Genomic DNA, 20,907 nt, shown 5'->3' on the forward strand with positions numbered 1-20,907 from the left:
AACATAACAGAACTTCAGAAACTGTGAGGTACTTTACAGGTACTTACTCTCATTACTGCAGTGGCCTGGAGCTGGCTGTTACCTCCTTGCAACGCCCTACTGTGCACACCTTTTCCCAACTCCATATTCAGTGACCTGAAATCAGCCACAGTGGGAGCATTTACAGAGGGAAATCAGCAAACACCACAAACCAAGGCTATCCCCGACCCCAACCAATTGTTAAATAGCAGCACACCACTGATGGATTAGATATCATTAGAAAGCATGTCTTTAAAGCTAGTCCTTTTACATTTCCAAATTTATTACATAACAGCTTTAAAACTGTATTTGACTAATTTATAAAGATTTAAATTTTTGATTTCCAAAAAACATTTTTCCTATTGCACTTCATAATCTATTCCTGAAACATTTACTAGCCAGAGCTTCATAAGGAAACACTACCACCTGGTGATGAGTCCCTCAGTTGCAGGTGGAAGCTCTGGTGAGGTCAGCCAAGACTGGAGCTGAGGGCATTTTCGTGGATGTGCTTTTTTTTTTTTTTGAGACCGAGTTTTGTTCTTGTTGCTCAGGCTAGAGTGCAATGGTGCAATCTCAGTTCACTGTAACCTCCGCCTCCCGGATTCAAGAAATTTTCCTGCCTCAGCCTCCCGAGTAGCTGGGATTACAGATGCCTGCCACCACGCCCAGCTAATTTTTTATATTTTTAGTAGAGATGGGGTTTCACCGTGTTGGCCAGGCTGGTCTTGAACTCCTGACCTCAGGCGATCCGCCTGTCCTGGCCTCCCAAAGTGCTGGGATTATAGGCAAGAGACACCACGCCCAGCCGGATGTGTATTTTAAATGCTTCCTGCAGCCCATACGTTCAAGTTCTACATCTCTGTGAGGAATTGCCCTGCCTACCCTCTTCACTACAGCCATGTTGAACACAGAGAGGTGGAGGGGAGCCCATGACCCCAGGGTCATAGTTGGAAACAGAGTGCCTGGTGCCGTCGGTCAGTGCTTCTCAAACTCCAGGGTGCACCTGATTTCCTTGAGGGATGTTGTTAACATGCAGATTTTGACTGAGCAGGTCTGAGGTGGGCTCTGAAATTCTGTATTTCTGTCGAGCTCTAAGATAATGTTGATGCTGCTGGTCTATGGATTACACCTTGAGTAGCTGGGATTGGTAGTGGAAGAGGTGATGGGAATACGTTGAAAGTCTTCTCTTTGCCTTTCAGTAAGAATTCAATAGCTTTGTGCGTTGAATCCATAGACATAACTCATTTGCTTCTAAGTATAGTTCAGTCCACTTGTTGATTTAATTATTTATTTGACATTAATTTTGGTGTATAGTATAAGGTTCAAAACCAACTGACTTTTCCTCGAATAGCTAACCTGTTTGCTTCAACATCATTCATTGCTTAGTTCCCTACTTTTCACAAATGTGCAAGACCTGTTTTGTCCTATATAAGTTTTCTTAGATATAACCTAGGGGCTGCTTTCAAATGATTCTACGTTGCAGGCTGTCTAATGAAGCCAGTCCTCCTTTGGTACTCTTTTTCTCGGCTGTTCTCACCTGATTGTGCAGATTAACATTAATATCATCTTGCCAGTAATAAAAAAAATTGGGGTTTTGATTGAAGTGTATTAAACGCACACATTCATTTGGAAAGACTTAACGGTTCTTTACTATCGTCTTTCTTACCAGAAACATGTCTTGTCAGTCACTTTTTACAGCTTTTAGTAGGATTTTACATTTCTTGAGTTAGTAACACATTTTTGTAATCAAGGTTGTTCCTAGCTATGTTATTTTAATTTTTTCCAATTGTTTTTATTTTTTTGAGACAGAGTCTCACTCTGTCACCCAGGCTGGAGTGCAGTGGTGCAAATCTCAAGTCACTGTAACCTCCACCTCCTGGGTTCAAGTGATTCTCCTACCTCAGCCTCCCAAGTAGCTGGGACTACAGGCACGCGCAACCATGCTTGGCTAATTTTTGTATTTTTAGTAGAGACAGGGTGTCACCATGTTGGCCGGGCTGGTCTCGAACTCCTGACCTCACGTGATCCACCCGCCTCGGCGTCCCAAAGTGCTAGGATCACAGGTATGAGCCACCGTGCCCGGCTTAGATATGTTATTTTAAATACAATTTTTATATTATTTTATTTTATAAGTAATATATAGTAGTTTGTATTGTATCATTTATAATTTATATTATTTATGTTATGTTTATATATAGCTAGCCACATGTGGCAATTTAAACTTAAATTAATTAAAAGGAAATAAAATGTAAAATTCAGTTCCTCAATCATATTAATCACATTTCTTTTTTTTTTTTTTTTTTTTTTTTTTTTTGTCTTTGTCTCTCTCCCTGGCGCCCCGTGGCGTGGTTCTCTGCGTTTTTTTGGGCTCCTTCCCCCCCCCCGATCTTGGCTCACTGCAAGCCCTGCCTGCCGGGTTCATGCTATTCTCCTGCCTCACCCTCCCGAGTAGCTGGGACTACAGGCACCCGCCACCTCGCCCGGCTAATTTTTTGTATTTTTAGTAGAGACGGGGTTTCACAGTGTTAGCCAGGATGGTCTCGATCTCCTGACCTCGTGATCTGCCCGCCTCAGCCTCCCAAAGTGCTGGGATTACAGGCTTGAGCCACCGCGCCTGGCCTCACATTTCAATGCCCAATAACCACATGTAGTTAGCGGGTACCATGTTGATGGGATCGCTTTCTCTCTCTCTCTCTCTCTCTCTCTCTTCTTTCTTTCGACAAAGTTTCGCTCTGTTGCCCAGGCTGGAGTGGACTGACACCATCATGGCTCACTGCAGTCTCGACCTCCTGGATTCAAGTGATCCTCCTGCCTCAGCCTCCCATGTACCTGGGGCCACTGGTGTGTGCCACCACGCCCAGCTAATGTTTTGATTTTTTGGTAGAGACAGGGGTCTCACTTTGTTGCCCAGGCTGGTCTCAAACTCCTGTGCTCAGGTGATGTTCCCACCTTGGCCTCCCAAAGTGCTGGGATTACAGGTGAGCCACTGCACCTGGCTTGGGATCACTTCAGTTTATTCTTTTAGGTTATCTAGGAGAGCAGCTGCTTTGATACCAAACTCCTGGTTTCTCTCCTGCAGCAGCATTACCCTGATTTCCTTCTTAATGAGGAAGGCAAGGATGGCAAATGTGTGGCATGAGGGTTGCCCTATGCACTCATGCCCATGGCATATATCACAATTAGTCACAGCGCTCTTTGCTGTTCTTGGGCTATGTTGGTTTTGAACTTACCCCTTAGTGCCCTGCTTTTCTCTCTGAAGACACACATTTCATGTAATGGAAGGACCTCTGCTATGAAGAACGCATTGTGTCAGGAGTCTAGGTTCCCACAGCAGCCTTTGGTTTATTTCGAGTATCAAAGGCAGTTTCTTCTTCCTTCCACACAGGGGTTTCCATCACTGGCTCCCAGATACATGTGGGCCCTGCTGGTTCAGACCCCATTGTTATGAGTGGTCCTGGACTTGAGTCTTCACTCTGCCAAATGACTCACTATGTGACCTTGAATGAATCACTCAGACCCCCTGCAGAACTTGCTGCTCTCTATGGAAGGCAGTGGTGGCTTGGAGACTCCAGCTGACATTCTGGACCTGTGTTCTTGGGTGCAGCCACTCTTGCTTGAAGGCTGTGTCTGTGAGCCTAAGGGGCAGCGCTGAGGACTCATGCTATGGGCTGCGTCCCCTCTAAGTGAAGGGCAGGTGGCCTTCTTGGACTGTCTTTGATCCATAGGAACTGTCTATGGGATCCTGGGGCAGGATCTGTAGAACACAAGGGAAGAGTCTGCAGGACCGCAGCATGGGAGCCTGGGCTAGCGTGGGAAGGGGCTCTCTGGGCCTTGAGGTGGGCTAGGATCCAGTCCCACACCATGGGGGCTTCCTGCAGGTGCTGCGGAAGGGCCAGGCCATGCCCTCTTGCAGCTGTTGTGGGTAAGGGCTGCCCTGGGCTGGGCACGCAAGCGCTAAGTCAATGCCTCCCAAAGGGATCAAACCTGTAAAAACGTCTCTTAGCTCACTGCACATCACATTGATGTGGGCCATGGCCAGTGACCTCAGTGCTTGCAGGGTGCAGCTCCTCCGTCTCATATTTGCTGAGTGGGGCCTGGTGCCAGTTCTGTGCTGGATCCACATTATCTCAGTTGATGCTCGCAACAACCTCATGTGGAAGATATTATGACTCTTTATTCCTACTTGGAAGATGAAGAAACTGAGGCTTAGAGAGGTGAAGTTATTTGTCCAAGGCTTCCCAGGCAGGACATGAGCTGGGGGCTGTCTGATTCGGTTCCTTCACCGTCAGCCACTAGGCCCATACTGCACCATGTGATGACTTTCCTTGGCGAGTATAAAATGGGATTTCACATTGAAATGTACATGGGAGCCTGTCATCATGGCGTTTAGACTCTGGCACAATCTGGGAAGTTGAGTAGATGCTAACAGCTTAGGAAGCCGCTGGGGGACTGGGAAGAACCCTGGCTTGGGGGTTCTGGCTCTGCTGCTTGCTGGCCCTGTGACCCCAAGCAAGTCATTCTCTTTTCTGAGTCTCAGGTTCTTAATCGGTAAAAGTGGAACGAGACCAATATGGGTTGATGCAAAAATTAAAAGAAGCGATGCCTATGTACAATCCAGTGTTAACTGTAAAGCATTACAGAAAACATGATCTCCTCTCCCTCCCCCAACTCCACCTACTTCAACCCCCACCCCTACCCCTGCCAATGCCTGGCGTGTGCTGCCTCAGTAAAGTGTTAGATGAGTATAGCAGCATGATTTAGCCCCGGCTGTCTGGTTAATATTGTCTGGTTGAGACCATTTGTCCTAAAGGAATACAGAGAAAGGAAAGAGTGTGTCGGGGTGGGAGGGCAAATACTGGTGATGGAAGCTGAGTTGAGTTTTGCAGGGTGGGGTCTTCTGGATGAGGACAGGTGGGGGAGGGAGAGAGACAGGAACCAGGAGGAGCAAAGTGGAGGTTGGAGTGGCACCACTCTTCACTGCATGCTTGCCACAGGCCAGGCCTGGCATCGGCTGCTTAACAGGCTTCATGTTGTTTAATTCTCATACACTTCTACCAGGTAGGCACCTCTATTTCCAGATAGGAAACCATGGCTCAGAGAGACCAAGTGAGTTACCCGAGGTCACACAGCTCTTCAGTGATGGCACTGGGATTGGAACCCAGTTCTTTCTGGCTTAAAAGTACATGCTTTTAATGAGCCTGCCTCCCAGGTGAACAATACGAAGACTGCACGCAGAAAGTGCCTTCGTAAAGGATTCCCCTACAAGAGAATCAGCCTGGGGCTCCCACTCTTTGGTGTCAGGAAGATGCCTGAGCACTGGACATGAGGAGGTGGAGACCATGCCAGCTGAGCAGGCCCAGGGGACAGTGTGGGAGGAGTTTCCCAGCAGCCCTGTGACTTTGGGAAGGGGCTGCTGCAGAGCGGCTCCCCCTGCTGTGCCCTGCTTGGCCCCTCTGCCATGCTCCGCCTTCAAACTGCGGCGTACAGGGGCATTGGACTTCCCAGGGGTGCTCTCTACAGATGGTTCAAGGGAGTGAACTTCCAGGTTCTGAAGCATGCATCTGGGATTCTATACTAAGACAGCAGGAGGATGCTGGGCACGTGGCCCTTCCTGCACTTCACGGGAGAGGCTTACCTGTCACCCATCTGGAATCCCACTGTGTTCAAAAGCCCCGAGTGTCAAAGGAAAAATGAGAAATGGTTGGTTATAGAGCAGCCTTCTTCAATGAGGAGCCAGAGTATCTTAGACCTGCAGCTCTTCTGTCTCTTCTCATCTATAGGAATTTCTATTAAGGGAAATGCTTGGGGCAGGGAGGAATATTTTGATTTCAGAACAACTGAAGTAGGGTAGTTAATGATAGTGATTCTTTTTTTTTTTTCTGATTCATATGTTTTATTTGATAATTGTTCATTTTATTAAATAATTTATAAAGTCAGACCAGTGCATTGGCTTGTTAGGGGAAACCATTCCTTCCTACTGTCACATAGCCTGGCAGATTGTTATCAGGTGCCAAAACATTCCCTTTTATTCAATTTATTCATGAGAATGTGGAATTAAAGTAGATCCTTGCATGTCAGGAAAGCTGCAACACATCTGGTTTAAGTGGAGCACAAGGGTAAGTTATTCCACATTCACCAACTTCCCCACTTGACCTCCCACCAGTTCTGTCTGCTTTTTCCATCAATCGACTCTAAGATGCCCTAAACCCAAACAGTTCCCATTCAACTGTGCACAAAGATATAGATATGGAAGACATCTCACTCCAACTCTCACCTTTGCAATTAAATAAACCTGGAACAGGGAAGGTGAACTATGGCTGAAACCAAGTGAAGATTCTTAAGACGCTTTGACAGAAACATTAAGAATAACACCTGAATGCAAATCCAGAAAAAAGCGCTACTAGGGGAAAATAGTCTTAGCCAATGTTCTAAAAATGCCCATAGGAAGGGTTGGGGAATTACCCTTTAGACACAAGCTCTAAGAACTCTGGATGCAACGGGAACTTCGACGGATACAGTCTGGGCCTGCTGAGCCAGATGTTCCGAGGGCGGCCCGGCAAGCAGCCTGTCTTGCACATTGCAACTGACTGGCTTAATCTACGGCAAGAGTCCTTCAGCTCCATCACAGAGTACTCTCCAATGTGTTATAGTTATCCTTAAAGCTCTTCAATTCAAGGAAGTGCTTGGCACGTTTACTCTTCTGACTGGAGGGGGGAGGTATGTCACCTGGATGGTTGTTGGGGAGACCTCAGGGGACTGAGTTAGGACTTTGGCTGCTGACTGGTGGTGTCGCTGAGAGCTCCCAATTCGTGCTTTAACCACAGTGGCCAGCTCACTCAGAGCCTCCTGATAGCGTAGGTACTCATTCTGGCCAAAGACCCCTGTCCCATAGTGGGCTGTCTCATAGCCATCCAAAAGGGTATCAATGAGGGCTTTGCGTACACCCTTGAAAGGCGTACTAGTGTTTCGCAGATCCAGCAGGTAGGAGCGGAAATTCTTGCCCATTAAGGAACAGGGATGCCGGCCTTCAGAATGAAATGGGATAGTGATTCTTTTTTTTTTTTTTTTTTATTATACTTTAGGGTTTTAGGGTACATGTGCACAATGTGCAGGTTTGTTACATATGTATCCACGTGCCATGTTGATTTCCTGCACCCATTAACTCGTCATTTAGCATTAGGTGTATCTCCTAATGCTGTCCCTCCCCCCTCCCCCCACCCCACAACAGTCCCCGGAGTGTGATGTTCCCCTTCCTGTGTCCATGAGTTCTCATTGTTCAAATTCCCACCTATGAGTGAGAACATGCGGTGTTTGGTTTTTTGTCCTTGCGATAGTTTACTGAGAATGATGTTTTCCAGTTTCATCCATGTCCCTACAAAGGACACGAACTCATCATTTTTTATGGCTGCATAGTATTCCATGGTGTATATGTGCCACATTTTCTTAATCCAGTCTATCGTTGTTGGACATTTGGGTTGGTTCCAACTCTTTGCTATTGTGAATAGTGCCGCAATAAACATACGTGTGCATGTGTCTTTATAGCAGCATGATTTATAGTCCTTTGGGTAAATACCCAGTAATGGGATGGCTGGGTCAAATGGTATTTCTAGTTCGAGATCCCTGAGGAATCGCCACACTGACTTCCACAATGGTTGAACTAGTTTACAGTCCCACCAACAGTGTAAAAGTGTTCCTATTTCTCCACATCCTCTCCAGCACCTGTTGTTTCCTGATTTTTTAATGATGGCCATTCTAACTGGTGTGAGATGGTATCTCACTGTGGTTTTGATTTGCATTTCTCTGATGGCCAGTGATGATGAGCATTTCTTCATGTGTTTTTCGGCTGCATAAATGTCTTCTTTTGAGAAGTGTCTGTTCATGTCCTCTGCCCACTTTTTGATGGGGTTGTTTGTTTTTTTCTTGTAAATTTGTTTGAGTTCATTGTAGATTCTGGATATTGGCCCTTTGTCAGATGAGTAGGTTGCAAAAATTTTCTCCCATTCTGTAGGTTGCCTGTTCACTGTGATGGTAGTTTCTTTTGCTGTGCAGAAGCTCTTTAGTTTAATGAGATCCCATTTGTCGATTTTGGCTTTTGTTGCCATTGCTTTTGGTGTTTTAGACATGAAGTCCTTGCCCACGCCTATGTCCTGAATGGTATTGCCTAGGTTTTCTTGTAGGATTTTAATGGTTTTAGGTCTAACATTTAAGTCTTTAATCCATCTTGAATTAATTTTTGTATAAGGTGTAAGGAAGGGATCCAGTTGCAGCTTTCTACATATGGCTAGCCAGTTTTCCCAGCACCATTTATTAAATAGGGAAGGGATAGTGATTCTTTTAAGTATAACTAGAATGCTCCCTGGACCTCTAAATTTTTCAAGCTATGTGGATAAAACCCAGGATGAACATTTTTTCTTGTTTTCTTTCAGTTTCAGCATGCTATTCCAAAAGGTAGTTAAACCTATTTTACCAAACCATATCATGAAACATTTATTCCACATATAGTCAATCCTCATCTTATAAAATATTTATTATTTTCTTCTCATGAGCAAAATAAGTATTTAAACTTATCGTGAAAAATCTGAAGTGTCAGGCTAAGAAAGGGCTATGTAGCTTTTCAAAATGATTTAGGAACACGTGAGCACAGAAGTTGGAAGACCACTATGTTACTTCCTTGGCTTGGGTGGTTTTCCCAGTGCCTGTTCATCTGTACCCTTCTCCCACCCCCTTGCTTTTCTCTTTCTTCTCTTAGAATGTTTGAGAAGTATTCCTGATTGCCTGCCATTACCATTGCCATAATTGACATCGGACACTTTTTCTCTGGGGGAAAAATGGCGCTGCACTGTGGACTGTTTTGTGCCAAATCTTCAGGAAAGTGGGAAGCTGAAGGGCTCAGTGCAGGCAGCGGGAAACCATCTTTGACCAAACCGACCTTGTCACACATTTCAAGGGAGTTCTAGATGACAGTCAGAATTCAAGGAATTGTCAGATAGACTGCCTTGTACAAAGTTTGGGTGCCCAAGAAAAGCTTTAAATTGAGAGACATTTATTGTATTCAGTCAACACTTTTTATTTTCTAATTTTTTATTCTAGCCATCTGAATGGCTGTGAAGTGGTACTTCACTGTGGTTTTGATTTGCATTTTCCTAATGACTGATGCTTTTGAGCATCTTTTCACGTGTTGGCCATTTATATCTTTTCCTTACAGACGTGTTTTTTCAAATCCTTTGCTTATTTTTAATTGGGTTGCCTTTTAGTTGTTGAATTGTAAGAGTTCATTTTATATTCTGGATTCTAGGCTCTTATAAGATATATGACTTGCACAAATTTTCTCCCATTCTGTAAGTTGTCTTTTCACTTTCTTGATAACGTCCTCCTTTTCTGATAATGTCACAATGCACAAAAATTTATAAATTTGATTAAATCTAATTTATTTATTTTTTCTTTTGTTGCTCATGCTTTGATGTTATATCTATGCCATTGCCAAATCAAGATAATGAAGATTTATGCTGATGTTTCCTTCTAATAGTTTTATGGTTTTAGCTCCTACATTTAGATCATTGATTCACTTGGAGTTAAATTTTGTGTATGGCGTGAAGTAGGAATTCAACTTTATTCTTTTGCGCATTTGTTTATTTTAAAAGCCTCTGGTGGCTTGTGGCTAAATAAGAAAGGGAGATGGAGATCTGGGAAACTCTGACCTAGAAATATAAAAATGAATGCTCTGAGGAGCATGAGTCTCAATTCATAGATTTCACAGTATGGACAGCGTGGATGGATGACATGGGTTTCAAAGTTTCGAAAGCTATATTTGACCTCTGCGGGGAAATCACCTACTATGTGCCAAGAACAGGGAGAAGCATGAGCCAGTTTATAGATTTTGTAATATGGCCAGCTTGGATGGATTACTTGGGTTTCAAATTTCAAATTATTTTGATCTCTGCAGGGAAAGCATCTATGTGTCAAGTACAGGGCTTGGTTCTTCGTTGCTCCACAAATTTTATTTTTCTTCCTTCAATAGATTGCATCTACTGAAGAAAGATTATATCTATGGAAGAAAAAAAAGAAAGCCATGTTGTGTGTGTGTGTGTGTGTGTGTGTGTGTGTGTGTGTGTGTGTGTGTGTATACTTATGTGTACATGATCTCATTTAATTTTCTCAACAGATTTCCAGAATAGGCAATATTATCTCTATAGATGAATCATTTGTGGCTCAGTTGAGTAATATGTGCGAGGTTGCCAGAGCCAGAATATGAATACAGATCATTTTGCAAAGGCTGTATGTGTCAATCATTATAATCTAGATTGTGATACAGGAATAAATAATCCTTAAGTATCCATGCTTTATAACCACAGAAGTTTTTGTCTCATGTTACATATTCAGCCTGGATCATATCATCTTCACTCTATGTCTCAGCCTGATAGAGTGGCCTGTTTCCGGAATATCCTTTGTCTTATGGCTTTGGGAAAAGAGAACATGGCAAACCACGTGCTGGGTCTTACGGGTTCTGCTTGGAAGTGACACATGTCACTTCCCCTCACTTTCATTAGCCAGAAAAAAATCATGGTGTGCCAGACAAAGTGGCTCATGCCTGTAATCCCAGCACTTTGGGAGGCCGAGGCAGGAGGATGACTTGAGGTCAGGAGTTCCAGACCAGTCTGGCCAACATGGTGAAACCCCATCTCTACTAAAAATACAAAAATATTAGCCAGCATGGTGGCGCATGCCTGTAATCCCAGCTACATGGGAGGTAGAGGAACGAGAATTGCTTGAATCTGGGTGGCAGAGATTGCAGTGAGCTGAGATCGTGCCACTGCACTCCAGCCTGGGCAACAGAGAGAGACTCCATCTCAAAGAATAAATAAATAAAATAAATCACACGGTGAAGCCTGACATCTGAGAGAGGGGGAAGTATAATTTGTACCCAGGAGAAGCAGCAAAAATGATGAACAATAATAGACTCTGTCACAGGTCTCCTCCCCTCTTGTAACAAATACTTGCTTTCCTTCTCCTCCCATATATACAACATACTTACCTTTCCCCAAAGTCCTGTCCAGTCATGGTACCAGGCTCCAAGTCCAGGATCTTGTGATCATCTCTATACTAAGTCAGGATGTGACTCCTCTTCATCCAGAGACTTGTGAACTTTAAAACAATCGTATACTTCCCCACCCCACTACCAAAATACATACTCAATATACAATGATAGATAAGGGACAGGATAACCATAACAAACACTTCCATTTGGAAAGAGGAAGATTGGGAGGCACAACAGTCACTGATCCATAACAGTTCTGAAATCAGGCTGGACACATGTTGCAAGGGGCACCTAGGATGGGGACGGTTCCTTCATGAGGCCCTGACACAAACTCCTGCCAGTAGCTCACCATTCATTTTCTCTGTGTGGCTTTGAGCTCCACACTCTGGGAGGTCCTGCCCTTCCTTTTCCCTTATTCTTAGCCACATCTGGAAAGGGCATCAGAGAATATGCCCTTCATGGGGGCAGCTTTTTCAGCCTGTTTCTTTCCCATACAAAGATGGAGGCCCAAGGGTCATTTTGTGTCATTTTAAGTGTCAAACATTGGCAGCCTCTTATGGGTCTTGCTAATGACGTTTTTTGGTCCTATGCTTTTCTACAACATTAATCATCTTCTTATCTGTTTGGTTCAGCTGTGTGTGCCATAGCCACATACAATTATTTTCTAAACATGTCTATCTCTCTCCAGACTTAATTATTGCTACCTTGCACTTATGAAGCTTCTGAGAGAGAAACACATTCTTAGTTTTCTTTATCTGAACAATTCTTTCTCAACTGAAGGGATTTACCAGGTACCATCTTGGTTGGTCCTTGCTACAAGGTTGAATTTTTTTTCTTTAACAGACATCTTGACTATAATTTACATGCTGTGTAATTCACTTATTGTAAGTGTACGTGTGATTTTAGTAAATTTATAATTGTGTAACCATAACTACAATCCAGTTCTAGAGCATTTCCAGCAACCCCCAAATTTCTGCATGTTCATTTACAGTCAATCCTTGTTGCTGCCCCCAGTCCTAAACAATTACAAATATTTCTACTTCTATAAATTAGCCTTTTGTAGACATTTCATATCAATTGAATCATATAATATGTAGTGTTTGGCAACAATTATTTCATTTCGTATGATGTTTTTGAGATTCATACATGTTGAAGCCTGTGTCTATAGTTTGTTCCTTTTAATTGCTACATAGTTCTATTGTATAGATATGCCACATTGTGTTCATCCATTCAACAGCTAATAGACATGTAAGTTGTTTCAAGATTAGGGCTATTAGAAAGAAGGCTGCCATAAACATTTGAGCATGTCTTTGTGTGAATATATGTTTTCATTTATTTTGGGAAGATCCCTAGGAGTTGAATTGCTGGGTCTTATGATAAATTTAAGTTTTTATTTATTTTTTTTTTTGAGAGGGAGTCTTGCTCTGTCACCCAGGCTGGAGTGCAGTGGCGCGATCTCGGCTCACTGCAAGCTCCGCCGCCCGGGTTCATGCCATTCTCCTGCCTCAGCCTCCAGAGTAGCTGGGACTACAGGCACCTGCCACCACGCCCGGCTAATTTTTTTCTATTTTTAATAGAGACGGAGTTTCACCGTGTTAGCCAGGATGGTCTCGATCTCCTGACCTCGTGATCCACCCGCCTCAGCCTCCCAAAGTGCTGGGATTACAGGCGTGAGCCACCGCGCCCAGCTAAGTTACTTTTTAGAGAACCTTCCAGTTTTCCATAAAGGCTGTTCTTGACACTACAATGCTGAATTGTCATCAACCTCTGTTACTCAAAGTTCTCAGCTTTCTTTTTTTCTGTAGTTATGAGGATAGGTTAGCTCTTCCAACTTTCTAAGACTCTGAAGTTTTGGACTCTCTATTGTTTGTCATTCTTACAAAAATTGTCATTTTTCGAGCCCATTTCTTTCTTGCAGACCCTTGTCAAACATAGTTAATAACAACCAAGGCATGCTATCAACATTCTTTCTCCATGTCTTCATTTGAAACCATAACGCATTCAGTTCATCATCTTCCTTCCGAGTGAAGGCAGGCAACACTTTGACTGAATGCTTCGTCACCGTCACTGCATAACATAGAGATGACTTTCTTTCAGCCTCTAGTAACAGTTTCCTTGACACCTGGCCCAAAGACAATGGATTTTTGTTACAGAACATACTATTTCTGATAGCAATTTCTGTATTAGTGAGGATAAAGAGATTGTGCTCCAGTAATGAATGCCCGTGAATCTCAGAAGATTATGAAAACAACATCACACCTGTAATCCCAGTGTTTTGAGAGGCCGAGGCAGGAGAATTATTTGAGACTGCACAACATAGCAAGACCCTGTCTGTACAAAAAAAAAATTTAAAAATTAGCCAGGCGTGGTGTCCCATGCCTGGAGTCCTAGCTACTTGGGCAGCTGAGGTGGGAGGATTGCTTGAGCCCAGGCTTTCAAGGTTGCAGTGAGCTATGATCATGACACTGCACTCCAGACTGGGCTACAGAGCAAGACTCTGTCTCTCTTAAAAAAAAAAAAAAAAACCCCCCCCCCCCCCCCCCCAACAAAAAAACAGTGTTTTCATTTTTAAATCCATGCTGCATATCCATCCTGATAAGCCACAGTGTGCTATACATCGTCTTTACTCCAGAACCTAGGGTGATCCCCATGAACCCAGATGAACCCCATCTGGAACATTGCTTGTCTTCTGGGACAGGGCAAAGAGGACGCAGTGAATCATGCACTAGCTCTTAAAGCTTCTGCTCACACTGAATTAGAGCAGGCTGTCTGGCCAATCCTGACACCAATGGGGCAGGGAACTATGATCTTTCCCCAGGGAAGGGCAACAAAAATTATGAACAATAGTATAATTTATCACATTATTCGTTTTCTTCTATATCTTGGGCACCATAAAGAAGAAAGAAGCAGCTGTCTTTTTGCGGTAGTTTTGCTCAGAGCTGCCTAGAGCGAGGACAAGACAGGTGACCTTTCACAATACCTTACAGACTTAGGATTTGGATTTTCATGGTGGTTGGCACAGCCCCAGGCTGCACAGAACTAATACCTGCTGTTCCTCTGCCTCCACCAGCCCTATCTCTTAGGCTCAAGGAGAAATTTTATTGGATGGGCTGTCATTTCCAAAGTTTACCACCCAACACCCAATGCCCTTTGGGGCATTAGTGAATCCATTTTTCTTGACTTCTAGCATAAATTCACCCACTTATGTGTTTCCTTCCCAGCTGTCTTTTGGGGAGACATTGCCTTAGATGAAGATGACTTGAAGCTATTTCACATTGACAAAGCCAGAGACTGGACCAAGCAGACAGTGGGGGCAACAGGACACAGCACAGGTAGGTACTGCTTCCTCCCTTCTCCTGCCCAGACGGGAGAGACGAGGGACTCCAGCAGGGGGAGATGTGGACCACGAGTCATTGGTGTTTGACCTGCTAGTCCAATGCCCCCCTATTTGTGGAAAATCAGAGGAGTCACTTCTCCTTCTCCACTGGAGCCAGTGGAGCTGGGGCTTCCAAGTTTGCTGATTCTTCTAAGAAAATCTCCATTTGCCTCTTTATCAGAGGGTTCAGGCTGGAGCTCAGTGTTGGTTCTTAGGACTCTGGCCTCGGGGTTCAGCACTTTCCAGATTGGAGAGTCAAGTGAAATGTAAACAGAAAACCATAACACCTCATAGCAAGTGTGTGAGAACCCAAGAGCAGTGGAGAAGCCTGCCTGGTGTCATGTGAATGGGCACTTGTGTGTGGTGTCTTGAAGGGTGAATAGGAGTCCTGAGTGGGAAAAAGGGCATTTCAGGTGGAAGGAGAGACTTTTGCAAAGCAGGAAGTATGGGGGGACTCTCCTTGTTTGAGGAACAGAGGTAAGGTGCAAGTCACTGGAGGGCAGCCCTTTGGGGTGGGCTGTGGCAGGAGATGCATCTGGAGAAGTTAGCTGGGGTAGATGCTGAAGGGCTTGCCTGTTGAACTCATGAGCTTGGGCTTTGCCCACTGGGCTGTGGGGGTTCTGGTGAACAGGAGCATGACTTGCTCATCTTGAAATCAGGGGTGCCTTGATGGAGTCCCCTCTCCCACTGCTCTCTGCAGCCCACCAGGTGCCCTTGGGGTGCTGGGTTCCTGGCTGGCTGCTTGGGCAGCTTCACTATGCTGATTGCAGTGGGGATGGTGCTGGGGGGGAGGGTTGTGTCAGGCAACCCCTCTCCCAGGCTGCTCATGTACATGGTGACATCCAGGAAGATCTCTGGAACCTGGAGGGAAATGTGTGAGCATATGCCCAGGGCAGGGGCACCTCCCACGGTTCGTTCATGAGGAACCAGAGCAGCTACAGGGACCTGCCTTCAAAGCTCCCTGCAGGGGTTGGTGGATGAGGGCTGACATTGCCAGGAGGTCACGGGGACCTCATCGTCAGTGGCTGGGAGGAAGGTGGGGCAGTTATGTACTTTAGGATTTCTTTTTGGTGTCTTGTTTCATGAGTGTCATTTCTTAGGATTTTTGAGGTCTCGTATAAGGTTTGAAATTCTATTCACATTTTAAATGGAGTTTTTGATTATTTTTAATACCAATATATTCAGAACTTTACTTAAGCTGTAACCAAAGGAAGCATCTTTGCATAATTCTACCACTCCGTCTAATCACACTTTTATCCCCAGTTCTTATCTGGGGGCCTAGAGAAGCTGACCTGACTGTAATCTTGTATGTGTAGTTAAAATATTTTTAAAACTTTTTTGATGGTGTTACTTAAAAATAGTGAGCTTCATGTATCTCAAACATACAGCATGATGAACTTTTATATATGTACACACCCATGGGACCACCACCCAGACCAAGGTAAGGAACATTCGAGACCCCAGAGACTCCTCACACCCCTCTCAGTTAATACGCATCTGAAAGTAGCCACTGGTCTGACCTCTATCACCACAGATTCCTTTTACCTGCATGGAGTCGTACAGTCTGTGTTACTCTGTGTCTGGTTTCTTTTGTGCAGCCTGTGACTGAAATTCACTCACTTTGCCGTGTTGCTCTTTTTCATTGTTGTGCGGTATTCTATTGTATGAACGGACCCTGGTTTATTTGTTCTTCAGTTGACAGACATGTGAGCAGTTTGTGGTTTCGGCTACAATAAATAAAGCTGCTGCCGTCATTCTTGGATGTAGTGTTTTGGTGAACATGAGCACTCATTTCCACTGGGCCTGTGCCCAGGAGTGGGGGTGCTGGGTCATAGGGCACACACAGTTCAGCATTAGTAGGTACTGTCGAAGAGTTCTCCAAAGTGGTTGTACCACTTTACGCTCTAAGTGGGTGCATACTCATTTAGAAGACAGGAGTGGTGTCTGTGCAGGATCCAGTAAGGCCTTTGAGTCTTGGTCTCCCCGTTTTGGGTCTCACTGACTTGACGCCAGCCCACCATCAAGAATGCTCAGGGTTGCCTCTCTCAGCTCTCCTGCTGTCCTTGGGGGCCCAAGGTTGGCATATGAGAGTGAGAGACCCCAAAGAGAGGCAGGGCAGTGGCCAGCCACCGCGCCAGCTGCACACCCAGCTGCTAGAGGGTTGTGTGGAGGGAAGGCTGCCTGAGGATGCTGCGGTGGAGGAAGCCCAGCAGCCCTGCCTTCTCCCTCATGCCACTTGCTCAAGGTGGACATGACCTAAGAACTTGGAGGCCTGTCTTCTCCCTTCTCTCCTGTGAGCCGATAGAGCACAGAGCCTACATCCTGCCTGGATTTAGATCCCCCAGAGTCTGGGCCAGGACCTTGTACCCAGAAGGTGCTGGCCAACATCAGCAGAGAGGAGACGGAGGCAGATGAAGACGGCAGACCCTGCAGCCATCTCCCAGGGCCTTAGAGAGCCAGAGCCTCAGCAGGGCTTTGCTCCCAGAAGGGTGGTGAGAGCGTTGACCATGGTCACAGGCTTTGGGTCAGACTGCCTGGGCTTGCATCCTTAAGCTGGGCCTCAGTTTCTTCATCTGTCAAATGCAAATAGCAGTAATCCTTACCTCAGAGTAATGCTGTGAGGATGAAAAGAAAGAATATGTGCAAAGTGCTTAGCACAGTGCCTGGCACATAACAAATGCTTAATAAATTTCATCTGCTTCCTCCTCATTATTATTAATATTTGCAGAGAGAAGACTGACCTGGGAGGGTTTACGATTAAAGTGGAGAATGGGGAGCTGGGCATTCACCCCTGTGGTCCCAGCTACTTGAGAGGCTGAGGTGGGAGGATCGCTTGATCCTGGGAGATCGAGGCTGCAGTGAGCAAGATCGCCATCCCCTAAACATGAAACCTGTCTCTACTAAAAAACAAAAAAAAAAAAAAAAAAAATTACTGGCTGGTGGCAGGTCCTGTATCCCCAGGAGAATGGCGTGAACCCGGGAGGTGGAGATTGCAGTGAGCTGAGATCGCGCCACTGCACTCCAGCCTGGGCGACAGAGCGAGACTCTATCTCAAAAAAATAATAATAATAATTAAAATTAAAATTAAAACAAGTGGAGAATGAGGGAAATTTGCTGTGTACGTAGGGAATGTGGGGGCTTAGGAATGAGGCCTTTGAAATATATATCATACTTGGTGTTTCTTCCTTCCCAAGCTTGATTTTTTTTTTTCTAGTGTGTTTTTATGGCAAAGTGATTTTTATCCTGATCATTTTTCTCTGAGGTCCAATAGTACTTTGCGTCTACCTAGAATAGTATGAATAGTTACTTTATCGTCAGAATGGGAATATTTTTTATTGTTTTTGTTGATTAAACTAATGCTGCTTGTTGTAAAAAAAAAAAAAAAAAAAAGTCCAGTAGCTCATAATTGTATAAAGTGGAAGGTGAAAATCCCCTGTTATCCCTGGCAGCCTCAAAGATCCATGCCAGCCCCAAAGATCCCTGGCATTACCAGTTTGCTGGATTCTTTCCAGACTTAATGTGCTCGGGCTGTGTGTGTGCATGTGTGTGTGTGTGTGTGTGTGTGTGTGTGTGTGTATGTAACATAAAAGGGATTAGGGATTTTACTCAATGTGCTCTGGCGTTGTCTGCATTTTTTACTTAACACTTTATCATGGACATCTTGTCATGCAGCACGTTGTGGTCTCTCTTATTTTAACGGCAGTAGTGATTCAATGTGCAACTCTGCCATGATTTACCTAACTAAGCCCTTATAGATAAATGTGAAGATTGTTTCCCATTTTTTTCTGTATTTTTTTTTCCTCTTAGAAGCAATGTTTCTATAAATAACTTTCTGCATATATCTTTAAACATTTGTTTTAATTTTAAAAATCATAGGCCGGGTGCGGTGATTCACACCTGTAATCCCAGCACTTTGGGAGACCGAGGCAGGCGGATCACTTGAGGTCAGGAGTTCAAGACCAGCCTGGCCAACATGGTGAAACCCTGTCTCTACTAAAAAATACAAAAATTAGCCGGGCATGGTGGTGGGTGCCTATAGTCCCAGCTACTTGGGAGGCTGAGGTAGGAGAATTGCTTGAACCCGGGAGGCGGAGGTTGCTAATACGATCTCACTAGCCGAGATCGTACCACTGCCGAGATTCATTAAAAAAAAAAAAAATAATAATATATATATTATATATATATTACCCCCTTTTCCTACTTCCAAATGTGTGGGAAGATGTATTCTTAGATGCAAGTTAATCTCATTTCCAAGCTTTGGTAAGTGCCTCTGTGTATTAGTCTATTTTCACTCTGTGGATTAAGCTGTACCCGAGACTGGGCAATTTACAAAAGAGAGAGGGTTAATTGGACTCACCGTTCCACATGGCTGGGGAGTCCTCACAATCATGGTGGAAGGCAAGGAGGAGCAAGTCACATCTTATGTGGATGGCAGTAGACAAGGAGAGCTTGTGCAGGGAAACTCCCATTTTTAAACCCATCAGATCTCGTGAGACCCACTTACTATCATGAGAACAGCATGGGAAAGACCCGTCCCATAATTCAATCATCTCCCTTTGGGTCCCTCCCACAACCCTTGGAATTACAGGAGCTGTAAGATGAGATTTGGGTGGGGACACAGAACCATCCTGTTTCTCTTGTTGGAGGGTAGGGAGAGGGCTCAAGGGGAGAGGTCTGAGGTCCCTGGAGGGAGACATGGGGGGAAGGGCCCAGAACACTGCAGTGCAACCCCAGAGGCCTCCTTTGCCTGTTTATCTTGTGATCTTGGCACTGCTTTTTTGGCTGCAGAAGGAAACCATGTCAGTTGCCCTAGAGGTGACCTAGTCAGCCTCATTTGCTAGATGTGCCCAAATTTATTCAGTAGCAGAATCAGGACTAGAACCCAAGTTTGTCAATTCCAGGGTTGCTGTGTCTTCTACTTTACCAACCTGCCCATCATATTGCCAGCTAGAGGAGCTGAGAACAAGAGTGCAGGTGGTTATTCCTTTGTTGTCACTTGGAAAGTAGGCTGGAGTCTTTCTGTGCCAATGGTGAGCCAAGACCTTATGCCTGGGTTGGCTTAAGAGCCCACTTAGCGTACTGCAGTGTCCACAAAAAGCCACTGACAGCTTTAGGATTCACAGCAGGGAGCATGTCTTCTGTTCACCTGGGGCCACAAGCTGTGTTGATTTCATGCCAATTTGTCTTCCTGCCTCTAGTCTCTCTTACTCCATTCCGCTTCTAGCTTATCTTTCTGGCAACCTTGTGACCACTGTAGTGGGTCCTCCCAAAACCCATGTCCACCTGGAACCTCAGAATGTAGTCTTATTTGCAAATAGAATCTTTGCAGATCTAATTAGTTAAGGATCTTGAGATGAGATCATCCTGATTTAGGGTGGATCCTAAATCCATTGACTGACGTGCTTATAGGAAAAGAAGAGGACAGAGAGAGAAGGCCATGTGAAGACAGAGGCAGAGATTGAAGTGATGCAGCCACAAGCCAAGAACACCAGGGTTGCCAGGAGCCACCACAAGCTAAGCAGAGACAAAGGTGGATTCTCCCCTCGAGCATTCGGGGAGAATGCTGCCAACACCTGGCCTTCAGACTTCTAGCCTCCAGGATTGTGAGAGAATGGAGTTCTGTTGTAAGCCACTCAGTTGTAATTTGTATGGCAATCCTAGGAAACGAATACAGCCGTGCTCTTTAGAACCTTCAATAGCTCCCCCTTGCTTATTAGAAACATTCCTTGGTTGGACTCTTAAGGCCCTTCACGCTATGTCCACAACCTACGTATCCAGCCTCTCTTCCCGCTCCTGGTCCTCCAGCCAAATGCAATGATGTGCCTGTGCAGGCCCCCAGTTTCCTTCCTTACAGCCTCTGTTCTAGCTGCTCCCTCTGCTCAAAGTCCCCATTCTACACATAAGGAAATGAAGGCCCCCAGAAAGGTTGGATGACCCATTCAAGCCTCTTTATCCATCTCTACCCAGCTGCATTCATGATGCCTCTTTGCTCTGCACACCTCCCAGCTTGGGGAGATGGCCTGGGTAGATGGTGCTGTTAAAATTGGCCTCATTTTGTGCTTGGGATAGAGAGAGCCGCTATTTCTCCCCCATTCTCTGATGGGCCCATTTCCTTGTCATGGGGCTGCTGGAGGATGTGGCAGCCGCATTTTGGATGTGTGTGGGGGCAAGGCGGCAAGAAAGGATTCTTCAGGGAGAGAAAGTCTTCTGTGTGCATTTTATTTGCAGTGAGAAGAATGGGAGTCCTGGGCAGGCATTGGCCAAGCTGTTCTATGAATGGGGCCCTTGAATTAACATTACAGAGTTTCCTAAAGCTGCTAATCGGATTAGCTGTGTAGTGAAGGAAGTACTTAGCAGGAGACACACACAGACACGCACACAGGCATGCACACACTTTCCGACCCTCCTGCACCCTCTTCGATAGGAGAGTGACTGAACCTGACAGCCCCATTCCTGAGTTCTTAGACACCTCTACTGT

The 20,907-nt window shown here is 45.0% G+C and overlaps 1 protein-coding gene and 1 pseudogene across 1 annotated transcript in view; one reads left to right on the plus strand and one right to left on the minus strand.

The window, feature by feature from the left end:
- TLL2 (tolloid like 2) overlaps window positions 1-20,907 on the plus strand; it is a 150,853-nt gene that overhangs the window by 21,596 nt on the left and 108,350 nt on the right. The window contains exon 2 of the mRNA XM_032135543.2: window positions 14,275-14,385. Coding sequence (XP_031991434.1) covers window positions 14,275-14,385 — 111 coding nt within the window. The remainder of the gene's footprint in view (window positions 1-14,274; window positions 14,386-20,907) is intronic.
- On the minus strand, window positions 5,910-11,076 carry LOC116478152 (protein C1orf43-like; annotated as a pseudogene).

Source organism: Hylobates moloch, unplaced genomic scaffold (assembly GCF_009828535.3).
Source record: "Hylobates moloch isolate HMO894 unplaced genomic scaffold, HMol_V3 SCAFFOLD_3, whole genome shotgun sequence".
NCBI lineage: Eukaryota > Metazoa > Chordata > Mammalia > Primates > Hylobatidae > Hylobates > Hylobates moloch.